A 22,242-nucleotide genomic window follows, 5' to 3' on the forward strand; every position below is an offset into this window, starting at 1 on the left:
AGAGGTGGCACTAAAAATTTTAACAGAGGGCCAATTCTTAAAGTTTCTTAAAATTTTTCGCCCAAATTTCCGACTTTTTAACAGGAGAATATGATGTGTAAAGAGGTGGCACTAAAAATTTTAACAGAGGGCCAATTCTTAAAGTTTCTTAAAATTTTTCGCCCAAATTTCCGACTTTTTAACAGGAGAATATGATGTGTAAAGAGGTGGCACTAAAAATTTTAACAGAGGGCCAATTCTTAAAGTTTCTTAAAATTTTTCGCCCAAATTTCCGACTTTTTAACAGGAGAATATGATGTGTAAAGAGGTGGCACTAAAAATTTTAACAGAGAGCCAATTCTTAAAGTTTCTTAAAATTTTTCGCCCAAATTTCCGACTTTTTAACAGGAGAATATGATGTGTAAAGAGGTGGCACTAAAAATTTTAACAGAGTGCCAATTCTTAAAGTTTCTTAAAATTTCTCGACCAAATTTCCGACTTTTTAACAGGAGAATATGATGTGTAAAGAGGTGGCACTAAAAATTTTAACAGAGGGCCAATTCTTAAAGTTTCTTAAAATTTTTCGCCCAAATTTCCGACTTTTTAACAGGAGAATATGATGTGTAAAGAGGTGGCACTAAAAATTTTAACAGAGGGCCAATTCTTAAAGTTTCTTAAAATTTTTCGCCCAACTCTCCGACTTTTTAACAGGAGAATATGATGTGTAAAGAGGTGGCACTAACAATTTTAACAGAGAGACAATTCTTAAAGTTTCTTAAAATTTTTCGCCCAAATTTCCGACTTTTTAACAGGAGAATATGATGTGTAAAGAGGTGGCACTAAAAATTTTAACAGAGGGCCAATTCTTAAAGTTTCTTAAAATTTTTCGCCCAAATTTCCGACTTTTTAACAGGAGAATATGATGTGTAAAGAGGTGGCACTAAAAATTTTAACAGAGGGCCAATTCTTAAAGTTTCTTAAAATTTTTCGCCCAAATTTCCGACTTTTTAACAGGAGAATATGATGTGTAAAGAGGTGGCACTAAAAATTTTAACAGAGGGCCAATTCTTAAAGTTTCTTAAAATTTTTCGCCCAAATTTCCGACTTTTAACAGGAGAATATGATGTGTAAAGAGGTGGCACTAACAATTTTAACAGAGAGCCAATTCTTAAAGTTTCTTAAAATCTCTCGTCCAAATTTTCGACTTTTTAACAGGAGAATACATTGATAGGTGGCATTAAAATCTTTTCGTGAATACAAATTTTCGTATTTTTTTTTTTCTAAAATTTTATACTATTTATTAGGAGAATGCAATATGTAAAATGATAGTATTACAAATTCTTGGAAAAAAAATTTTTCAATATTTTTTGTTGTAATTTCACATTTTTCATTATTAGAATATAATATAATATTAGTTAAAGAATATTAAATAATATAATATAAGAATATAATATTGTATAAAGAGATGACATTAAATACTTTTCGTCAAATAAATTTTTCATTGTTAGAGTTTCATACTTTTTATTAGGAGATTATTAAGTGTAGTTGGCATTAAAATTTTTTTGTAGAAATAATTCTTACCAAGTATTTTGTTATAATTTTTGTTATAATTTTACACTTTTTAATAAAATGTAATATATAAAAATGTGGAATTAAGAATATTTATTCAATATTCCTTGCTAAAATTTTGAACTTTTTATTAAGAGAATACAGTATGTAAAGAGGTGGCATTATTTTTACCAAAAAATTTTTGGTAATAATAAATTTTTCAATGTTTCTTCCTAAAATTTTAAACTTTTTATTAAGAGAATATAATATACAAAGAAGTGGCATTAAAAAATTTTTCATAGAAATAATTCTTACAAAATTTGATGTAAAAATTTTTATTAAGAACTTTTTATTAAGAAAATATGATATATAAAAAGATGACATTAGAAACTTTTTGTCAAAATAAATTTTTTAATGTTGCTAAAATTTTACACTTTTTATTAAGAGAATAAGATATGTAAAAAGATGGCATTAAAAATATGTTCAAAAAATAAATTTTTCAATGTTTCTTGCTAAAGTTTTCCATTGTTTATTAGGACAATATGATACGTAAAGAGATGGCATTAAAAATTTTCGTAGAAATATTTTTTCAATATTTCTTGCTAAAATTTTACAATTTTAATTAGGAGAATATAATATATATATAGCATAATAGTAAAATATAATATAATATAATATAATATAATAAGAATATAATATTATAGAAAGAAATAGCATTAAAAATTTTTCGTAAAAATAAATTTTTCAATCTTTCCTGTTAAAATTTTAAACTTTTTATTAAGAGAATATAATATGTAAAAAAGTGGCATTAAAAAATTTTTCATAGAAATAATTCTTACAAAATTTGGTGTCAAAATTTTTATTAAGAACTTTTTATTAAGAAAATATGATATATAAAGAGATGACATTAGAAACTTTTTATCAAAATAAATTTTTTAATGTTGCTAAATTTTTTAAAGTTTTACACTTTTTATTAGGAGAATAAGATATGTAAAAAGATGGCATTAAAAATATGTTGAAAAAATAAATTTTTCAATGTTTTTTGCTAAAATTTCACACTTTTTATTAAGAGAATATGATACGTAAAGAGATAGCATTAAAAATTTTTTGTAAAAATAAATTTTTCAATGTTTTTTGCTAAAATTTTACAATTTTAATTAGGAAAATATAATATAATATAATATAATAACATCATATAATATAACATAATATAATATAATATAATATAAAGTAATATATAAAATATAATAGTATAGTATAATATAAAGTTTTCCACTCTTTATTAAGAGAATATAATATAATATAATATAATAAGAATATAATATTATAGAAAGAAATAGCATTAAAAATTTTTCGTAAAAATAAATTTTTCAATGTTTCCTGTTAAAATTTTAAACTTTTTATTAAGAGAATATAACATGTAAAGAGATACTAAGCTTGCATTCTTCTCGTTATTATAATATGATTTAATATAATTTAAAAAATATAATATAATATAATATAATATAGTATAATATAATATAATATAGTATAATATAATGTAATATAATATAATATAATATAATATAATACAATACAATATAATACAATATAATATAATATAATACAATATAATATAATATAATATAATATAATATAATATAATATAATATAATATAATGAAATGTAATATAATGTAATATAATATAATATAATATAAGGATATAATATTATATAAAGAAGCACTATTAAAAATTTTTCGTAGAAATAATTCTTACAAAGTTTCTTGATATAATTTTATACTTTTTATTAGAAGAATATAATATGTAAAGACATAGCATTAAAAATTTTTGTTAAAACAAATTTTTCAATGTTTCTTGCTAAAGTTTCACACTTTTTATTAGATGAATATGATATGTAAAATGATAACATTAAAAGTTTTTTAATGTTTCATGCTAAAGTTTTCCACTTTTTATTAGGAGAATATAATATAATATAATATAATATAATGTAGTATATTATAATATAATATAAAATAATATAATATAACATAATATAATGTAATATAATATAATATAATATAAGAACACAATATTATATAAAGAGGTAACATTAAAAATTTTTCTTAAAAAAAAATTTTTCAATGTTTTTTTGCTAAAATTTTGAACTTTTTATTAAGAGAATATGATATATAAAGAAATGGTATTCAAAATTTTTTGTAAAAATAAATTTTTCAATGTTTCTTGCTAAAATTTTACATTTTTTATTAGAAGAATTTGAAATGTAGAGAGATGGCATTAAAGAATTACCATTAAAATAAATTTTTCAATATTTCTTACTAAAGTTTCACACTTTTTATTAGGAGAATAAGATATATAAAGAAATGTCAATAAAAATTTTTTGTAAAAATAAATTTTTCAATGTTTCTTACTAAAATTTTACACTTTTTATTAAGAGTATATATGTAAAAAGATGGCATTAAAAATTTTTTGCAAAAATAAATTTTTCAATGTTTCTTGCTAAAGTTTTCCATTGTTTATTAGGACAATATGATACGTAAAGAGATGGCATTAAAAATTTTCGTAGAAATATTTTTTCAATATTTCTTGCTAAAATTTTACAATTTTAATTAGGAGAATATAATATATATATAGCATAATAGTAAAATATAATATAATATAATATAATATAATATAAAATAATATAATATAATATAACATAATATAATGTAATATAATGTAATGTAATATAAAAATACAACATTATATAAAGAAATGTCATTAAAAATTTTTTGTAAAAATAAATTTTTCAATGTTTTTTGCTAAAATTTTGAACTTTTTATTAAGAGAATATGATATGTAAAAAGATGGCAAAAAATTTTTTGCAAAAATAAATTTTTCAATGTTTCTTGCTAAAGTTTCATACTTTTTATTAGATGAATATGATATGTAAAAAGATAGCATTAAAAATTTTTTAATGTTTCATGCTAAAGTTTTCACTCTTTATTAGTAGAATATAATATAATTTAAGGAATATAATATAATATAATATAATATAATATAATATAATATAATATAATATAATATAATATAATATAGTATAATATAATATAAAATAATATAATGTAATATAACATAATATAATGTAATATAATGTAATATAACATAATATAATGTAATATAATGTAATGTAATATAAAAATACAACATTATATAAAGAAATGTCATTAAAAATTTTTTGTAAAAATAAATTTTTCAATGTTTTTTGCTAAAATTTTGAACTTTTTATTAAGAGAATATGATATGTAAAAAGATGGCAAAAAAATTTTTGCAAAAATAAATTTTTCAATGTTTCTTGCTAAAGTTTCATACTTTTTATTAGATGAATATGATATATAAAGAGATGGTATTCAAAATTTTTTGTAAAAATAAATTTTTCAATGTTTCTTGCTAATGTTTTACACTTTCTATTGGGAGAATATGAAATGTAGATGGCATTAAAAATTTTTCGTAGAAATAATTTCTTGCTATAATTTTGCTATAACTTTTTTAAAAAAAATATAATATATAAAGAGATGGCATTAAAAATTCTTCGGTAAAAATAAATTTTTCAATGCTCTTACTAAAATTTTAAACTTTTTATTAGGAAAATATGATATATAAGAGATAGCATTAAAAATTTTTTGTAGAAATAATTCTTACAATGTTTCTTGCTATAATTTTACACTTTTTATTAAAAAAATATAATATGTGGCATTAAAAATTTTTCGTAAAAATAAATTTTTTAATGTTCATTGCTAAAATTTTACTTTACACTTTTTATTAGGAGAATTTAATATGTAAAGAAACGACATTAAAAATTTTTCCTAGAAATAATTTTTGAATGTTTCTTGCTAATATTTTCGACTTTTTATAAAGAAAATATAATGTGTAATGTGATAGCAGCTGTGTTCATGTTCCATTGGAAAAGACGAATCGTGATCTATGAATTTCCACTGTTCTAGAAGTCGATACGAAGAAGATGACGCAAAAATATTCTAAAAGAACGAATACAGGTCAATGTGGACTTAGATTGCGAGTGCAATAGTCGTTTATCGTTCTCGCTAGAGAATAGAAAAAGAAAAGAGATTTTAATTCGATCTACATTGGCTGCGTTGACCTGTTTCCAGCTGCGCACTTTTATACAGAATATTTTATACAGCGCTAAAAGAGACTCTTTCTTTCCTCTCGATGATCGATCCCACCGTGAAAGATCGCTTCGTTCGAAATAATCCGCTCGTTACGAGAGAGTATACGAGTATGGAATAGCTTCTTGTTGGTTTACGATGCTGCTATCGACGAACCATGAAGTCTTCACGCTTCCTCGTGCGTCGCCAGGAAAACGAGCAAAGGAAGGCCGGGCGATGAGGTTACACAGTAGGAAGGAATACAGCAGCCGCGATGAAAACGTGCCTCGTTTTGCTCGGCTTGTTATAGTTTTCCGCTTGTGTTCCCCGAGAGAACTGTTTCAGATCGGTCGGTTTTAATAAATTCACGGCACATGTGCGATCCGCGGATAACATCAGCCTTGAATCTTGTACGAGAAGCAAACCCCCTCCCCCCCTCTTTCTCTCTCGTGGCTAATGACGATGCTTTAGAAACGTCGAGTGTAACGAGCCCGAGAGGCAGCAAACGCTTTGGAAATGAGAGAAGAGAGGGAGAGAAAGAGAGAGAGAGAATAGCCGATGCAAGCCAACCGGCCGAATTATCTTCATGGGAAATTTGCGACAAGCCGTACAGTCACTCATTCCGGTGAAGTTCGCTCCTCATGGAATGGCACGGATAAATGGATCCCACCACTGATGAGAGGAAAGACGAGATCGAAACCGACGAGCGGAGAGATCTTCTTCAAATCGAGCGTCACGCCGCGCTTACACAGACATTCGGATGAGGCATGGTGGCCATCTCGTGTTCTTTATTGCCGCGATTAACGCAACTTGGCTCGCTGTTCTCGGATTTTCTTTAATCCCCTCGGATTCTTGTCGAGGGAGATCGTGGCGTTTCGAAAATTAGAGTTTTCGTGTTTGGGATGTCAGAAGCAGGATTAGACGGGAATCTTCAAAAGAAGATTAGATATTAGAGGAGCTAATATTTGTTTTGGACAATGTTGGTAATTACGAGTACAGAAATAAATCAATGCGATACTTTGTATCTATATATATTTTGCAAATAATATGCTTAAATATTGGGTAAATATTGCATTGTTGCGAAAAATATCGGTAAATTTTATATTTCCTTTTCCAGATGTTTGTTTAGAATTTAGAACGCATTAACGATATTTACTTGAAAACTATAATGTCTCTCTTTCAAACTTTTCTTAAATTATCATCTTCTTTAAATCCGTATAACATATAACTTAAAATAGAAATTCTTTTACTCTCTTATTGTTATTTAACCTCGAATTTTCTTTTCTTCTTTTAGAAGTAAGAGTAGCAATATTCGTAAAATACCATTCTGGTAACATGGCAAAGTTAAGAACCGATATAACATTTTTACATGTCCACTTAGAAATTATAACGGAAGAGCAGTTGGTCGGATATAAGCCGGGACATAAAATAAACAGTTACGTTCAAACTCTTTTCCAAAGACCCACGAATTTTCCCTTGACCACCTGAATCAACGAGGAAACGCCGTTTCCCAGCGGCGATCTCTCCTTTTCTCTTCCTTATCGATCGAAATAACCCGAATACAAAACGTCATCATTCCCAAGATGATTCCCTTCCTCCTGTTATTTACATTGTAACCCGTAACATCCCAAGTTTGGACAAGTGTAATTTCTCTCGTCTCCGCGTCGAAGGAAGTCCGTTTGACGGAGCCCGTTCCCGCTCGTCAAAGAGAAACTTCCGGCGTTCCCTCGACAAAGAAAATTTTTAATAGAAAATGCTCGTACGGGGCGGGGGGAGTATCTTAATTAGAAATCTTTCGTCAGCCTCGCTCCCTCGAAAAGGAGGGAGGAAAGTGGAAGGAAGCGCCGTCGAAGTTGCCGCGAGAAATAAATGATCGCCGTGCGACAAGATCTGCGCGGAGAGAAGGGCAACGTGATTTTAACTTGGCAACAAGGAGGAAAGGATCGAGCCCTATCTTCGAGCCAGGTTTCCCCATCGGTAACCCACGAAACCTAACCACCGGGCCTCCCTCCATCCATCCCCGTGTTACCCCGCGTGCCGCCTGTTCCGGCCAACTTTCAGACAAATTAGCAATTTGCCAGCATCAGACTAGGTCTCGAGGCCGTGGATTGGTCCCGGGTGGTAATAGCCTGACGGTCGAAAATTACGGACCGCCTATTCCGTGTCGCGCACATCCCGATAAATATATATATATATATACATATAGACAGACACACATATATAGTTGCATGTATAAATTCCTCCGCGTTATCATTCGCGAAAGGCCACGCGTCGCAGATGCAGTTTCTTATCGAGATTTAAGTTTCGCCCCGACAAGATGAATCGATGGACTTGGTCGTGGGACGAGTTACGAGGTATAAAAGTTTCCCAGATACTGGATATATATATATATTCTCTCTATTTCTCTGGCAAACTCTATAATTTTAAGTTCTCCAAGTTTATGCGATGCGATGGATAACACCTGTTCATTGTAGCGTGTTTTATGGATATGACGCACGCGATCGATGCCTCGTCCTTGCGATTCTTTTCTTCTTCTTTTCTTTCTTTTTTTCTTCGCGATTATTCAAAAATCGAAGCGAAGTGCGTCGCTCGACGGTGGACGAATCGATGAATAGGTATAAAAAAAATAATTTTAAAAGTTGTGGAGAATAAAATCCTTTTTCTCACCTTTCAGCGTAACCAATTTCACAATTTGTGAAATCAAACTACTTGGGATCGAAGTAACAAACGAATCGATCAACTTCTATAAAAAAGAGAAAGAAAGAAAGAAAGAAAGAAAGAGAGAATCAGGAAATGAATCGTTCGAAATCGAACGTTAATTAAATCGTCTAATCCTTGATCACGAAATTATTAACCGAGAGACGAGGAAAAGCGATAGAAAGGTACGATTTCTAACGTGTAACGGAAGTTATGTTTTGCACGTCCGCCGTAGAGAATGGAGGTTGGCTTTGGCTGTTCGCGCCTCGTATACGGAGAGCAGCCGTTCCGATATCAGAAGACGTCCAACAGCTCGTAATTGAACATTAGGTGGTCGACAGGCGAAGGACCCGAGGGCGTGAACGTGAGCCCAGGTGGTAAACGATCCAATTATTGAAAAATATATCTGAGATTACCTAACCCGTGTTATTACACGTCGAGATATACCAGTGACATTACTGCTACCTCCTCCAACGAACGATCAAATTACGTAACGAAAATGGATTAAATCCGTCACGAGATGGCGAGGAGAAACGTTTCTAATCGGAGGGTTCGCCATTGAATGCAACAACGAGATAAAGTGTAAGAGCGTCGAAGCCGGTTTTCGAGAGCAGTTTGCGGGAAAGTTGGCGGAAGTGGCCTTCGAGATAAATGAGCGAAAGATGGAAGCAATTTTCGAAAGGAATGTGCAGTTTGCTCGAGGCTGCCAAGGCGCGCGAGTTGTTTCCAAGGCAGAGGACATAATAACGATGGAAAATGACAAGGAAAAGGGGGCAAAAGGAAAGCGGAAGAGGAGGAAACAAACAGTCGGATGAAATTTATTTCTAGAATTTCCTTCCTTCCTTTCTCTTCGAAAAAGTTGGAAAATTTTTCGTTATTCTTTTTTTTTTTTCAACGTTTATAAAATTATCGATTTCACGATTTCCGTTTAAAACTCGTTTCGTTTCGCGAATCCTATCGAATTCTCGAGAATGTTTCCACCTCCACGATGCTCGAAAGGATATTCGTCCAATTTCGTCCAATTTGCTTTCGCGCAAGTTTCGGGTTGCGCGATTTCGTTTAGCGTTTGCTTTGTATTTCATCCTGTCGCAGTTGTTTCGATCGAAAAGTAAAAGTACGCAGCGGAACGAAACGAAACGAAAAACGAGAGAAATTTCTATCGGTAAATCGTAAAAACGTTTGTGATCGGGTCACGTTGACACGGGCTCGTTATCGATTCGTTTACAGATGCTTGATACTTGGACGATTTATCCAATTCAAACATTTCAACGTCAGTTTGATCATGACCTTGCGTGCAAAATATATAGAATCGTAACGAATCGAGAGAGGGGGGAGGAGAGGCCGTTTTTATCACTGACGTACATAGGAAAGTTTTCCTCGTGATCAATAATAATTCACGCGTCTCGTTTTCATCGGAATCGGATAGGAAACAAAAGAATTTTATCCCCGGTCAGGCTGCCCACCAGTTTTCATTTTATTCGAAATCGAAAGCAGGAACGGTTTTCGAATCGAATGAAATGAATAAAATATTTTTCTGAAAAATGGATACGAACGGAATGTTAGCCCGGATTGAAACAAATGGAATAAAAATAGGGAAAATAAAAATCGAAGCGAGGCGAAAGTTATCGATGTCAAAACGAATCGAGCAAACCTCGAATGGAACGAGGTCGACGAAAACAAAAAAAAAAGAAAGAAAGAAAAGAAAGAATGGAAAACAAAAGGGCATCAAACGCAATCCGTAATATATTTCCACAAATCCGCCCTCTATATCTCGAAATCATTGAATATTTCTTTTCTAACTGCGACCAACTGATCGTTTAGCAAATCTCCCACACCACATTCTCCCTTATCGAAATCGTTGATCGCGTTTTATCACGGGTAAAAATGACGCCTCTGCCATCCGGCCCAATTCCCAATCCGAGTTTTTTGTGCCACGTTACCAACGATACGATAAACCGGTTCAAAGATTACCAGAAGAATCGAAACCGTTTCGATCATTCCTCAGATAAAAAAAAAAAAAAACAAAATTTCGAATCTTGAACACCAATAAACAATCGAATAATCGCAGAGAATTTAGATATTCCCTCGAAGCTCGATACGATTTTTGACTGGATATAATAAATATCGCGATATGCAAAAGAGGTGGTGATAGGAACGAGACAGGTTTAAAAAATTCGTACATTGCTTTCCTCTTTTTCTTTTCTCTCTCGTCTAGACAAGACAGAGGTTGCATTTGGCGCGTATTTACGACCGCAGTTAGACGTATTCAGACCGCGGCCACCCACGACGCTGATGAACTGGACAAGCTGCCGTGCAAATTTTCCCCGCTCCATCTTCGTCCTAGTTCGATTCGGCGATGGCCAGCCAGGTCGCGTCTTCTTTGACGCGGTGTCAGGAAACGTCGAACTTATACGCGCCAGAAATACCATCGTCCTCTTGTTTCCTTCGCGAGCGCGCATACACACACACTGTGCATGGAATGTCTCTGAGCAGGTGACAGATTAATTAATTAGCCGCCACGAGATGATGATGACTCGGTCTCGCAAGAAAAGAAAAAGAAGAGCTCTGACGAGACACCTGTTGCCACTTCGAACGTTTTTTTTTTTTTGAAAATGTTCGTGAGGCTTCGAGGAAGCGAGACACGACCGGGATTAGAGGCGTTGGTTGGACGATACGTTGCTTGTCGAGGAGAGACAAGCTCGAGGGGTGAATCCATGGAGTGAAGGAGAATCGATGAGAAGATTTATGACGCGTCTCTGAAATTTGGCCAAATTGTTCGATGCTTGGTTTCAATGAGAATTTCACCGACTTCTGAATGGGGATAGAATGGAGTTGTTAATCGAAGATCTCGTCGAGATGGGGGAGGGAGGACGGGATGTGAAACGAGTTATAAACTTTGCCTCTTGTTAAAGTTCGAAGGGACGATTTTGACGCAGAAGTGAAGCTATCGAATCGATAGAAATTGGGGGATAAAACAATAGGTTTCGTGGAAGAGTGTAAGACCCTCTACGACTCGTTCGATCCGTTTTTCATATCCTTTATCGCGAAGAAAAATGATAAGAGGAGAATAAGGGAAGGTTAGAATTTGTGGGGCGAACGTGGGGGAGGAATTGAGAAAGACACGTGGATTCGAAATCAAATCGATTTCGAGGTAATTTGTTCCCGCGGTAAGCCAACAATTCTTCCTACAATTACACGTATTCTCTATGATTGACATTTCGAGATCCGGCTTGCCAACCACTAATAAGAAAATAGATGTGTCTCTCTATGAATTCCTCTTCGAAATGTAAAATGCGTTTCTAGACACGTCAGTCGGCAGCATTTACTCGGATTGACGTAGCCAACCCAATTACTCTCTACTTGGGCTAAAAATTTCTTCGTTCCTTTAGCCATTACTTGATCTTCATAAACGAAAGAATTGATCCTCTCCTTTTAAAAAATTAAAAAAAAAAAAAAAGAATAACATTGATTTATTTTTACTCCGCTCGATAGAAGAAACGACTACCTATCCGATAAAAAAACACCTGATTTCGAAGCGGATAGGAATTAAAGCCAGCGCGTAATAAGACACGTAACACGCGTTATGTTATGACTGACTGTCCGGCCAGAGTGTTGTTTGCACGCCAGATATTCACAGGCATTCCCGTTTAATTTAAATCCACACGAAGCCGCTATACGCGTGTCGAGATCAACGAGTTCATCTTCCCCCGTCCATCTCTACCTCCTACCTCCTGAACGTCTAAAAGAAAGAGGAGCAGGATAATATCGCAGGGATTTCGAGACAGATATTCGAGAGCGCGATATACTTTCCAAAACTTCACGATAAACCGAGCCTCGTGCGATCCAATCGAATTATTCCGACGTTAAATCGTTATTAAGCCGGCTGCTTATCTGCGACGAATTTCCTCTCACAGACGTCGGCCGGATATTGAATTCGCCCAAGGACAAAGAGAGCCCGTGCCCCGTGCACCTTGAGACTTGAAAATTTCATTTTACGCGGCGAAATTTCCTAAAATGGATCTGAATATTTCATTATACAGGATCAACACGGGCACACGTCCAATCGTTTCCTAGGAACTAGGAGAAACCGTTATACCAACGATACCTAGGTATACACACACACACACACGGGATCACGGTTAAATCCGCGATCAAACCGGAACAATCTCTAGGGACATCGAGCGACCGGTATAATCGATAGTTTATTAACCTCCGCCTACGTGGATACGATTTTACTATCGTATATAACCCCCTCCCTCTCCTTCTCTCGATCCACGAAATAAAATACCGCGGCTGAAATCCTCCCCAACCATCCGGGGGGACGACCTCGTTCCGCTCCTCGTCCTCGGCTGATCTCGCGTTTTGATTTTTCGCGCCATTTATCTCGAGGAACACGCGCGGCCCGAATAAACGAGGGGATGGATAATAAAGTTTCGTGCAAGATGCATCGATCACCTATCGATTCGCGCCACCTTTCCCCTCCTCCCTCCCTCTCTCTCTTTGGAAAAGTTTATCCCTCGTTTCGCGAACGACTGTCTCGTCGCTCGAGAAGAGTCGAGGAAAGATAGTTCACGTCTCCTTAAGCCTCGCAACTTAAATCCATCCCGCCTCGTGACAAGAGATTTATATATTTCCGAGCATCTTTTCTCGTTAAAATCTGCCACCATTCTTCCTTCTCCGTCCGACACGAAGGCCTTCCGCGCCGCAAGTTGGCTTTGTTCTTTCTCCCTCCTCCCCACGTTCCGCCGCATTTATACACCGTGTGCAGAAGCGGTCACGAACCAATCGCGTTCACGGATCATCGTGCCAAAGCGAGGATCGACGCTTCTCTCGGCGCCTCGAGGCGACGGAAAATTGGAGGTAACGTGGTGCGATCGGGGAGATTAACTAGCCTCGTTAAAAGCCGCTATTCTTGGAGGGTTCGTATCGTCGTCGCAATCCTCTCGTCACGCATCTCGTTTCTTCTTTAAAGGGTTGCGTGCCTGTCCCACCGTTGACATCGAGCAGCCGACAGCACCGGAGCAGAATGCTTTTCTATTCGATTCCCGCTTCTTCTTCCTCGTTTCGATGTTCACTTATCGATGTTAGAGTTGCTTCAGAGTCCGTTTTCGATTTCTATCTTCTTCTTTGCTAATTCTTTTGTTAAATAATCGGTGAATTTCTCGGGATTTATGTGAATCGGATTATTGTATTGATGCTGCTGTATTTATTTGGCAAAGTCTGTTTTGCAATGTGTTTGCATGTATATGTGAAATATGTGAAGATGTTATAAAGGATTCAAAGTTTTATAAAAATATATTGTAATAGGCCGTATTATCTATGCCGTTTTATCGAACGACATAGAGAGAACTTAAATATATTAGAGCGCGTGATAAATGGCACTAAAGTATTCTCTCTATTTATATTCCACGTTTACTTGCTCGACATGCGGGTAATCTACAATTGCGGGTCCAAATTGTCAGACACGTGTTACGCATCTAAATCGTGCCTTCTCCTTATTGTCTCCTTATTTCGAACGAGCGGTACACGTAGAAAAAGGAAGGAACCATCATTCTTCGATAATTCCAAACGTTATTCTTATTTATTTACCGTTTCCTTTAACCGATTATTCAACCTGCTTAGCCTCGATCCTGTTTACGTATTACGATCGAACAAAAACATTCCCGCATAACAATCTCGGTGTCTTAATGAAAATAGAATAGAATTTACAGTCAATGATGGATAAACGAAACATATTTATGTTATATAATGCAAATTAACTCCAATTTCACTCGAATCAATATCGATCCGATCGGGATCATTATCATCTCACTCTGAAAGAATGATGCTCAGAGAGGATGCCGTCGAAGGAAAACGCGTTCCAACTTTTCGCTCGTTCGGTGTTCAAATTTCCGCCGACACGGGAAGAGAAATCAGATTCAGAGCCGCGAGAACCCCGTCTGTTCGATCGTTCGTGCGTTACGAGGCGAGGCACTCACTCCTTTCCACCGGATTCTCATTTCGTTGTTCAAACAAGAATCCAAGGGATGCCGCTACTCGATTTAATCGTGTCGAGCGTCGGATCGACGCCGCGAGGGGAACACGCTGCCGATCTCGCATCGCGACGGGAGAGAAGCTGTCGATGAAACACGTTCAAACGCGTTTTCCTTCGCGAAAAGATGGTGGCTGACGGGTCTCTGGATTTAATGAAACTTTCATTCGATGAAACACGCGAAGAGATATTATGTTTAATCGCCGTGACTTATCTCCTGTTGGCTTTAAATAGATCTACCGATCCTCTGTTCGCTATGAAGTTCTTGAAGAAAGAAAATAAGATTGTATCGAGATGATTTCTTTTTCCGAATACGATATTTTCGCGAGATTAAATTCCGTTTCGTTCGATTATTTCTACGTTTAATCTCTACATTTGACGTTGAATTATAGTTTGTTTGATTTCTGAAATCCATTTTAGAGAGTTGTGTCATGGAAAGCTGTTGTCAGCTTCTAAGTTATTTCCAACGTGTATTGTTTTGTACATTATGTGATTAAGTGAAGAATGTAGCATACAAAGTATGTAATGATGTTCGAGCCAACCTCATTGCCAACAATTCCGAGAGAGAATTGAATTTGACGCAATAAATCAGTCTATGTCGCGGCGTTGTCGCTGTGGAATTAAGCCGTCCGACGTGTTTTATTAGTCATATTAACCCGCCCCTCCCCCTCCCCTCCCTTTCAAATTATTCTAGAAAAATGGAATCTCGTATAATTGGCCGGAGAAAGTAGCTTATTCAACGAAATCTCCGAATAAACTTTAAAATTCGACGAGGCCAAGAGACGAAGATCACGAGAAAATCTAACATTATTAGCCTCGTATCAGAACTTTTCTCCGCCTGTTCCTTTTACCAAGAAAAATGGAACATTATCTCCGTAATTACTCGGAGAAAGCAACCTATTCGACCGCTTAACGAAATCTCGAAATAAGATTTAAAAACTTTGCAAAAAATAGTTCATTTCTTTGGACAAAAAAAAATTTATTAACCCTATCGAAAGGGAGGAGAGATGCAATCCGTTACATTATCAGAACTTTTCCTTCTATCTCTTTTATTACTCCCAAATTACTTCAAAAAAAAAAAAAATCTATCATCCACTGTTCAACGAAATCTCAAAACTCCTTGAATAAATACCAAATTGAAAATTAAAACGGAAAGAAAATCCAAACTGTTTGTCTCGAACTTTGTTTCGCCCAACTTTCCTTAACGATCCAACAGATTTAAAAGCTTGGTCGAGAGACTGTGAATAAAAAAAAAAAAAAGAAAGGAAAAAACTCGGAAAAGTATCCGTTTGCGTTCATCAATACCGTTGTCGACGCTCGAATCGCGAATCTCTTGAACGTAGATTCACGATTAACCGCAGTGGTTTAACCAGAGAAACTCGCCTCTTCCACGAGATGAACTCGAGATTTCGCGAATTGGAAAGTACTCGTGATTCGGGTGATATGAGCGACGGTGGCGCCGCCACTTTGCCCGTAATTGGACCAAATTCCACGAGTTCCACGCCCGCTTGTCGCTTAGGTGGATCCGCATCTCCACGCTTGCACACGATCCGTTTCGTCCAAACGGATGTTTTGCTCGCGATTGTTACTCGCGTTTAATTACTTGGAAAGATCTGCTCCGCGAGAAAATTGCACGGTACATGTGTCCAAGTCGAGCCGGTTCTAGGTATCCCTAGGGACTTTTGATTTAGCGCGGTGACACAAGAGTGATTGGGCTTAGAAAAGACCGGCTTATAGAGAGGATGAAAATAAATGGGCGTTCAATAGTGCGACAGTTGGTTTTTTTTCCTACGTGTTGGTGGAATTAAAATTAGAAGATTTCGAGTTCAGTCCGGAATTTCGAATATTTCTCGTATTCGTCTGAAATTGAAGGTTTTTTCTTCTCTTTCTATATATATATCTCGACGGATATTTAATATTTAAGTAGACGATCTTTCGCAAGGATAATATAAATATATATATTGCACGTTTGATGTCGAAATTGGATGGAATTTAGGAAATTTTGTAGCTGGTTCGATCTTACGAAATATAGTTTGTCGGAATTCGAAAGATTTTGATACAATTGCGTTTGTTGCGCAAGCTGCTTTTACTTCAAAATGTGTTACAATCAGGATGAGAAGCAAAAGCCTTCGTTGTTAACATGGTTGAAATGCAAAATGTGAACGGATAAGCGGTTATTGTTGAGATCACAGGCCACTGTGGTATTTCAGATGAGACTGAGAGGAGATTGTGGCCATTGAATGCAAATGTTAATTATGGTAATGGAGTTAATATTGGATATTAGGACGACGATATTAATCCTTGAAAGTTCGAAGGTGTCGAGGGTGCCGAGAATTTTATATTTTTATATCCTGCGTTTATTTAAAAAAAAAAAAAAATCTATTCGATCGATGGAATCTCAATTTTTATAATTGAAAGCGGGGAGAAAGTTGAAAGTTACCGATCACAGATAACCGTGACATTTGAAATCATCATTGAAAATCGTTGAAACGATTAATCTTGAGATTAAAATTGTCATCGGTGAAATCTCGTTAATCTCCCCCTCAAAATTTTCGAAATCCCTTTTAATCCAGAATTAACGAGCTAGTCTAACTATTCCCTCTTTGAACTTAAATCGTTCGCTTTCCAGGATTTCCTTCCACGATTATCGTAATTGAAACAGAATCGTCGAGACGTTAAACCCTATTAATAATCGCAAGTCGGGAACATCGAGTCTGAAAACTTCCTCAAGTTTTTCTTTTTTTCTTAAGAAAATGGTGTAATTGGGTCGTGCTTATAATCTCTCTTCGAGATAGATCTTTCTCCAACTCGAAAGAATATAATCGTAAGGAAGTTGGCTGAAAATTTATTATTAAGGAAACTTCGAATAATTTCGATAACCAACGACACCCAACTCTCGAACTCTCGGCCAACGTTAAAATTCCTCCGGTCTCGATCCTCTCGATTATTCTAATTTCCTTTTAAAGACTCGATAAATAAACACAATTAAAACCGCGGAGTAGTAAACAGAAATCGAGAACGAATTTGGTGAAAAAGTCGTCCAACTCCGATCTCCAATTCTCTCTCCCCAGTCACGCCCCTCCTAACTCCGCCATTTTCTGCTCTGAATCTTTCGATTGTTCCGAATCCCGTGGTAATTGCCACATCGGCGCGGTCTGCGAATGCAAAACGGGGAGAAACCGCGTTTGCGATCTCTAACCATCGTTTTAACCATCGTTCGAAATCGGCGTGTGACCGGCCGCGTGTGAAAAATTGCGTGCAACATCGGTTCCAATCCCGATCGAAAATTTCGAATCGGGCCGAGTAAAATAAAATAATTCGATATCGAATTGGCCCGATATAATCGAGACGTGGGAAGGGGAGGAGAGGGGGAAGGAGAGGGACCGCCAATTTGCGACGCGAGATAAATTGCCAGCGGAGTAATTGCGATTTAAAGCGGAAAAATATCCGAGTCCCTGCTAACGAGTGCCTTTATCGTCACAATGGATCGCGGACACGTCGATACGAGGCATGGCGCATCTCTTTTCAAAGCGCGCTACACTTCCGGCGGGCCGTGGGCCTTGGTGTGGTATTTCTGTGTTCGACTTCGACCGTATTTGCGTGACCCGTGTGTCTGATGATTGCGTGAATTGCGTTTGCCTCGTTGCATGTATAATACGCTGGTATCATGAATCGTTGCGATGGGCGAAAATGATTCGATCGTGTCGACTCGTGGGCCACCATTTTGGAACCGTTCCTCTCGTTCTTCTAGATCTTCTCGCGAATCCAGAGTTGGAAAGAAAATGGAAATACGCGGGTGCGTGAAAAAATTGGGAAAATTGTCATTGTCAATTGTCAATTGTTTGGTCAATTTGCCATGACACGCTACGGCATTCGAGGATCGAACCGTGTTATTGTTGGAAATTTGGAGAAAGCGACGTTTGCAAGGAATAAATTAATTTATCCAGTTTTATATTTGTTTGTAGAAATAAACGCAGTAGAGATATTTCTTTTTCTATCTTAAACACGTGAAAATGTTTCTCGGAATGTTATTTGTATACGAGAAATAGGAAGGAATAAGAAAGATAATATAAATCTTTTAGAAAGTTAAAAAGAGGGGGGAAAAAAAAAGAAAAAGAAGGAAAAATTCGTTGAAATCACGTACAACTTAAATCGAACTAGATTATTTAACTAATTTCCTCGCGAACAGCTTTCCAGAATCTCCAAACGATCCCGGGCAAACTTTGATCAACGTGCTTAAACTGGTTTCTACCTTACGATTTCTCTTTGTAAAGTAGAAACGCAACGTCAACAAAATAATTAAACGAAAAGAAACATCCAAGACGTTCTAAAAAAAAAAAAAAAAAATAGAAGAAGAAGAAGAAGAAGGAAAAAAAAGTAGAAAAATATTCAATCGAGCAAAAATCATTTCAACGTGTTCCAATTTTCTTCGTCGAAAAAAATTTTCTTAAAATTCTCCAAAAGAAAAAAAAAATAATAATAATAAAAATTTAATCAAGCAACAGCCACCATATCCACTATACACAAATTCCTTCTCGTGGAACGATTTTCTTCAAATTTTCCAACACTCGGATTTCTCAACATGGTTCGATCCACGTTTCCGTGTACGACATCGCGCATACGTGAACTTTATCGAGGGATGCGTTTTACGGAAACCTTCCAAGCTCGCATCCGGACTACGTTTTTATCCAATTATCCCGTCTTCTCGATGCGGCGGCGTGCGCGCAGAAGAGTTTCACAGAGGTGTTAAGAAGAAGAAAAGAGAGAGAGAAAAAAGGAGGAGGCGAGGAGGAGAAAGAGGCCGATGGATGCGTCGCAAAATTAGAAGGAATTCCATCGTTTCTAAAGAGAAAAAAAGACAAAACGGAGATTGTTGAAGAAAAAGAGGAACGATTCCGGTGCACGATGATTTGTTTCGTGTACGCACGTACACGCAGCCCTTGCGCTACGCGATGTCGATGATTAAAAAATGCTCGAGAACGCGCGTTCTCGCGACGAACGAACATAAAGGAGAGAGAGAGAAAAAAAATATAGATAAATAAATGAGAAAAAACGGAGAGATAGAAAAGGGTAAAGAAATTAAGAAAGAAACTCACCCAGCGTTGGTGTCGTGTAATCCCAGCTTTCTGCGTCGTTCTTGTATACGTTCAGTTTGGTGGGCTGGAAAAAAAAAAGAGAACGAATCTAGATAAGCGTTAAATTAAAGAGAAATTCATTTCTGTGAATTATTATTCCTTAATTCTTATATCGTCTCTAAGATTATTATAAGTTTTTACCAAAGATTTTCTATATTCGATTGAATTGTTATTTTGGATATTGAAAAGTTATTTCGGATATAAGTTACGAAGTTATAAAATAGTTAGATAAATTTTAACTATTAATCTTTGATTAAAAAGTATTATTATTTGAATTATATTGAATGCTTCTCCATAGAATTAATTCCGAATTATATTATTACATGGGAACGAGGCACAATATTGTGTTTTATAAGAAAACAATATTTTGATATTCTTGGATAATATTAACCAAACATAATGATGAAACAATATAAGATATTATTCCATAATTGCGCAGAGAGAGGATTTAACGAGAAAAGAAAACTTTCAATTTATGCGGAGTAATGAATCACGGTAGAATCCGTAGACAGACTTCGCCTCGGTAATTAAGGATTAAATCTTACACGACGATTGAATGGATTCCGTCTCTTTACGTGCTCGATTTCCCAGTTTCTGAAAAATCTATCCCAAACCCTTTCCATATCTTCGCGCTATTACGTGAAATTACAAATCGTTAAAAAATTAATATCCATAAAAAATCAACTTTAACTTATTTTCAAGGAATATCCCGGCAAACGATCCTCCTTGAATTATCGACAATTATCGTCGACAAACGGAATTCTCTAACACAAGTCGTACGAGTTCTCGTAATTTCAACTCGGACACCCGGTTGAAATTTAACACATTCCGTGCATTCGCCGATCGTGAACCGAATTATTAATATGGGAATTTAACTCCCTCCCTTCTCCGTCCCATAAATCCTCGATTAGCTATGCATGCGCCGTTGCAAAACGAATTATATACAAATATACAGGTAGACGTATAAGGAGAGAGAATGGGAAAGACGAAATGTCGTTCGAGCTCATTTCGGTCTCGACCTCCGAGAGCGCACGTTCGCAACGTTCCCTCTCTCGTGCGATTATTGTTATTAAATTTCGATCGCGTATTACGACATTTTTGGCACATTTTCGAGCTTCCTTCGCTTCGATCGATCGATGCAACTCCACTTTCGTTACGAAAAGTTTCCCCCCTCGCAGTCTTTTGTCCAGTCTTCGTGGATCCTCTCCGCACGAGCCTCTCGACTCGAAGGAGGGAAAAGCACTCTTTTGTTCGCCAGGGAAAAATTTAATTCCTTTCCTACCACCGCCAAGCTTCGTTGAATACTCTCCACGTTTTCCACGGGATTCGTCGCGTGTCCCTTTCCCTTCTTCCTTTCCTCTTTTTTTATTTTCGTTGATTGATTAACCCAACTCGAAAATTTTTAGATGATCGAACTTGTTTCTTACTGTTTCTTACGATTTCAAAAATTTTTTCCTCAATTCCATCTCGAATCTTTTTTCATTCAATTCGAGAAAGATTAGCTGTCTTCGAAGAAAAGAAAGCTTCGAGCCTTATTTTTAAATTCACGAATTCTAAATTTGTATAAGATATAAATATCCACATCGGAAAAATACGTAAACATGGAAGAGTCCCACGATTAACCGTTCGTTAAACTTATCGAATTACATCCGATTGTAAATTTCGATTTTCAACGATCGTAAAAAACGTCGCTGCTCAATGCCCCGCTTCTTATTTCTCATAAGAATAATTCCACCACGGGTGACCACCACGAGTGGAGGAGGAAAGTAGCGTGCATTTATCAAGAGAGGAGTGGCACGAGGTCGAAGGGACAACAAGCGTGATAAACCGTATTTCCTCCGAATAGGGATGCTTGTTAGAACGAAACAAATCTGGCGGAAAGGGAAACGGTTTCACTTCGTCTCGTCCGATTCCAGCCAATAAAATCTTCGAGGACGGTTGGAAGATTAATCGAACGATAAATTCCCGGCGAAAGGGTGTTCCTCTTTTTGATATCTTCCGCCTCGAGAAACCGTTGTGGAACTCGACGTGGAATGAAACGAGAGACCAACTCGCATCCTCTCTGCATCCTCCCGTGATTCGTTAAACTCGATCGGCTTTTAAGCAGCTCGGTTTTCTTCACCCTAGCGAGGATAGAAATCGTGGCGTCCCTCTTCGAGTTCGACAACTCGCGCCTTGCTTTCCGTGAAAGAACGGTATTCTCTTCCTCGCGGATAAATGGTTGAGAGGCGGCGGTTCGAGCATCTCGAGTGAAATTTCTCGATAAAATAAGCATCGATGGTGATCTCGTGATTCGTAAATTTTGGACCAGGGAGACGATTAAGCGAGCTTGAAACGATCATGACGATTTACAAGCTTCTTCTTTTTCTTCTTGTTCGAATATTTCGATCAAAAGCGGGAATAAACATTCCGAGATTTTACGGGACGAAGTTTGAAAAAAGGATCGAAGAAGGAATATTTTTTTCCCCCGCGTTTATACGCGAAAATATCGTGGAAAATTTCGTGGAACGATAACTTTTAATTTCAGGGATACGATAGCAGATACGTTTGACGCGATACAAAAGCTAACGGTAGCTATCCCCCCGGGGGGATAACGTGGATAATATACATTCGATCCAGATCTAAATATTTATTCTGATACCGGATGATTTCACGAATGACAATGCTGGATGGTAAAAATTCTCTCTCGAAAAAAAAAGAGAACGATA

The 22,242-nt window shown here is 36.1% G+C and overlaps 1 protein-coding gene across 4 annotated transcripts in view; it reads right to left on the bottom strand.

The window, feature by feature from the left end:
• LOC108002432 (heterogeneous nuclear ribonucleoprotein L-like) overlaps nucleotides 1-22,242 on the bottom strand; it is a 164,852-nt gene that overhangs the window by 66,028 nt on the left and 76,582 nt on the right. For all 4 annotated transcript variants that reach the window (XM_062070859.1, XM_062070857.1, XM_062070858.1 and 1 more), the window contains one exon: nucleotides 19,496-19,559. In XM_062070859.1, the coding sequence (XP_061926843.1) occupies nucleotides 19,496-19,559 (64 nt within the window). The remainder of the gene's footprint in view (nucleotides 1-19,495; nucleotides 19,560-22,242) is intronic.

The sequence above is a fragment of the Apis cerana genome, linkage group LG1 (assembly GCF_029169275.1).
Source record: "Apis cerana isolate GH-2021 linkage group LG1, AcerK_1.0, whole genome shotgun sequence".
Classification (NCBI taxonomy): Eukaryota; Metazoa; Arthropoda; class Insecta; order Hymenoptera; family Apidae; genus Apis; species Apis cerana.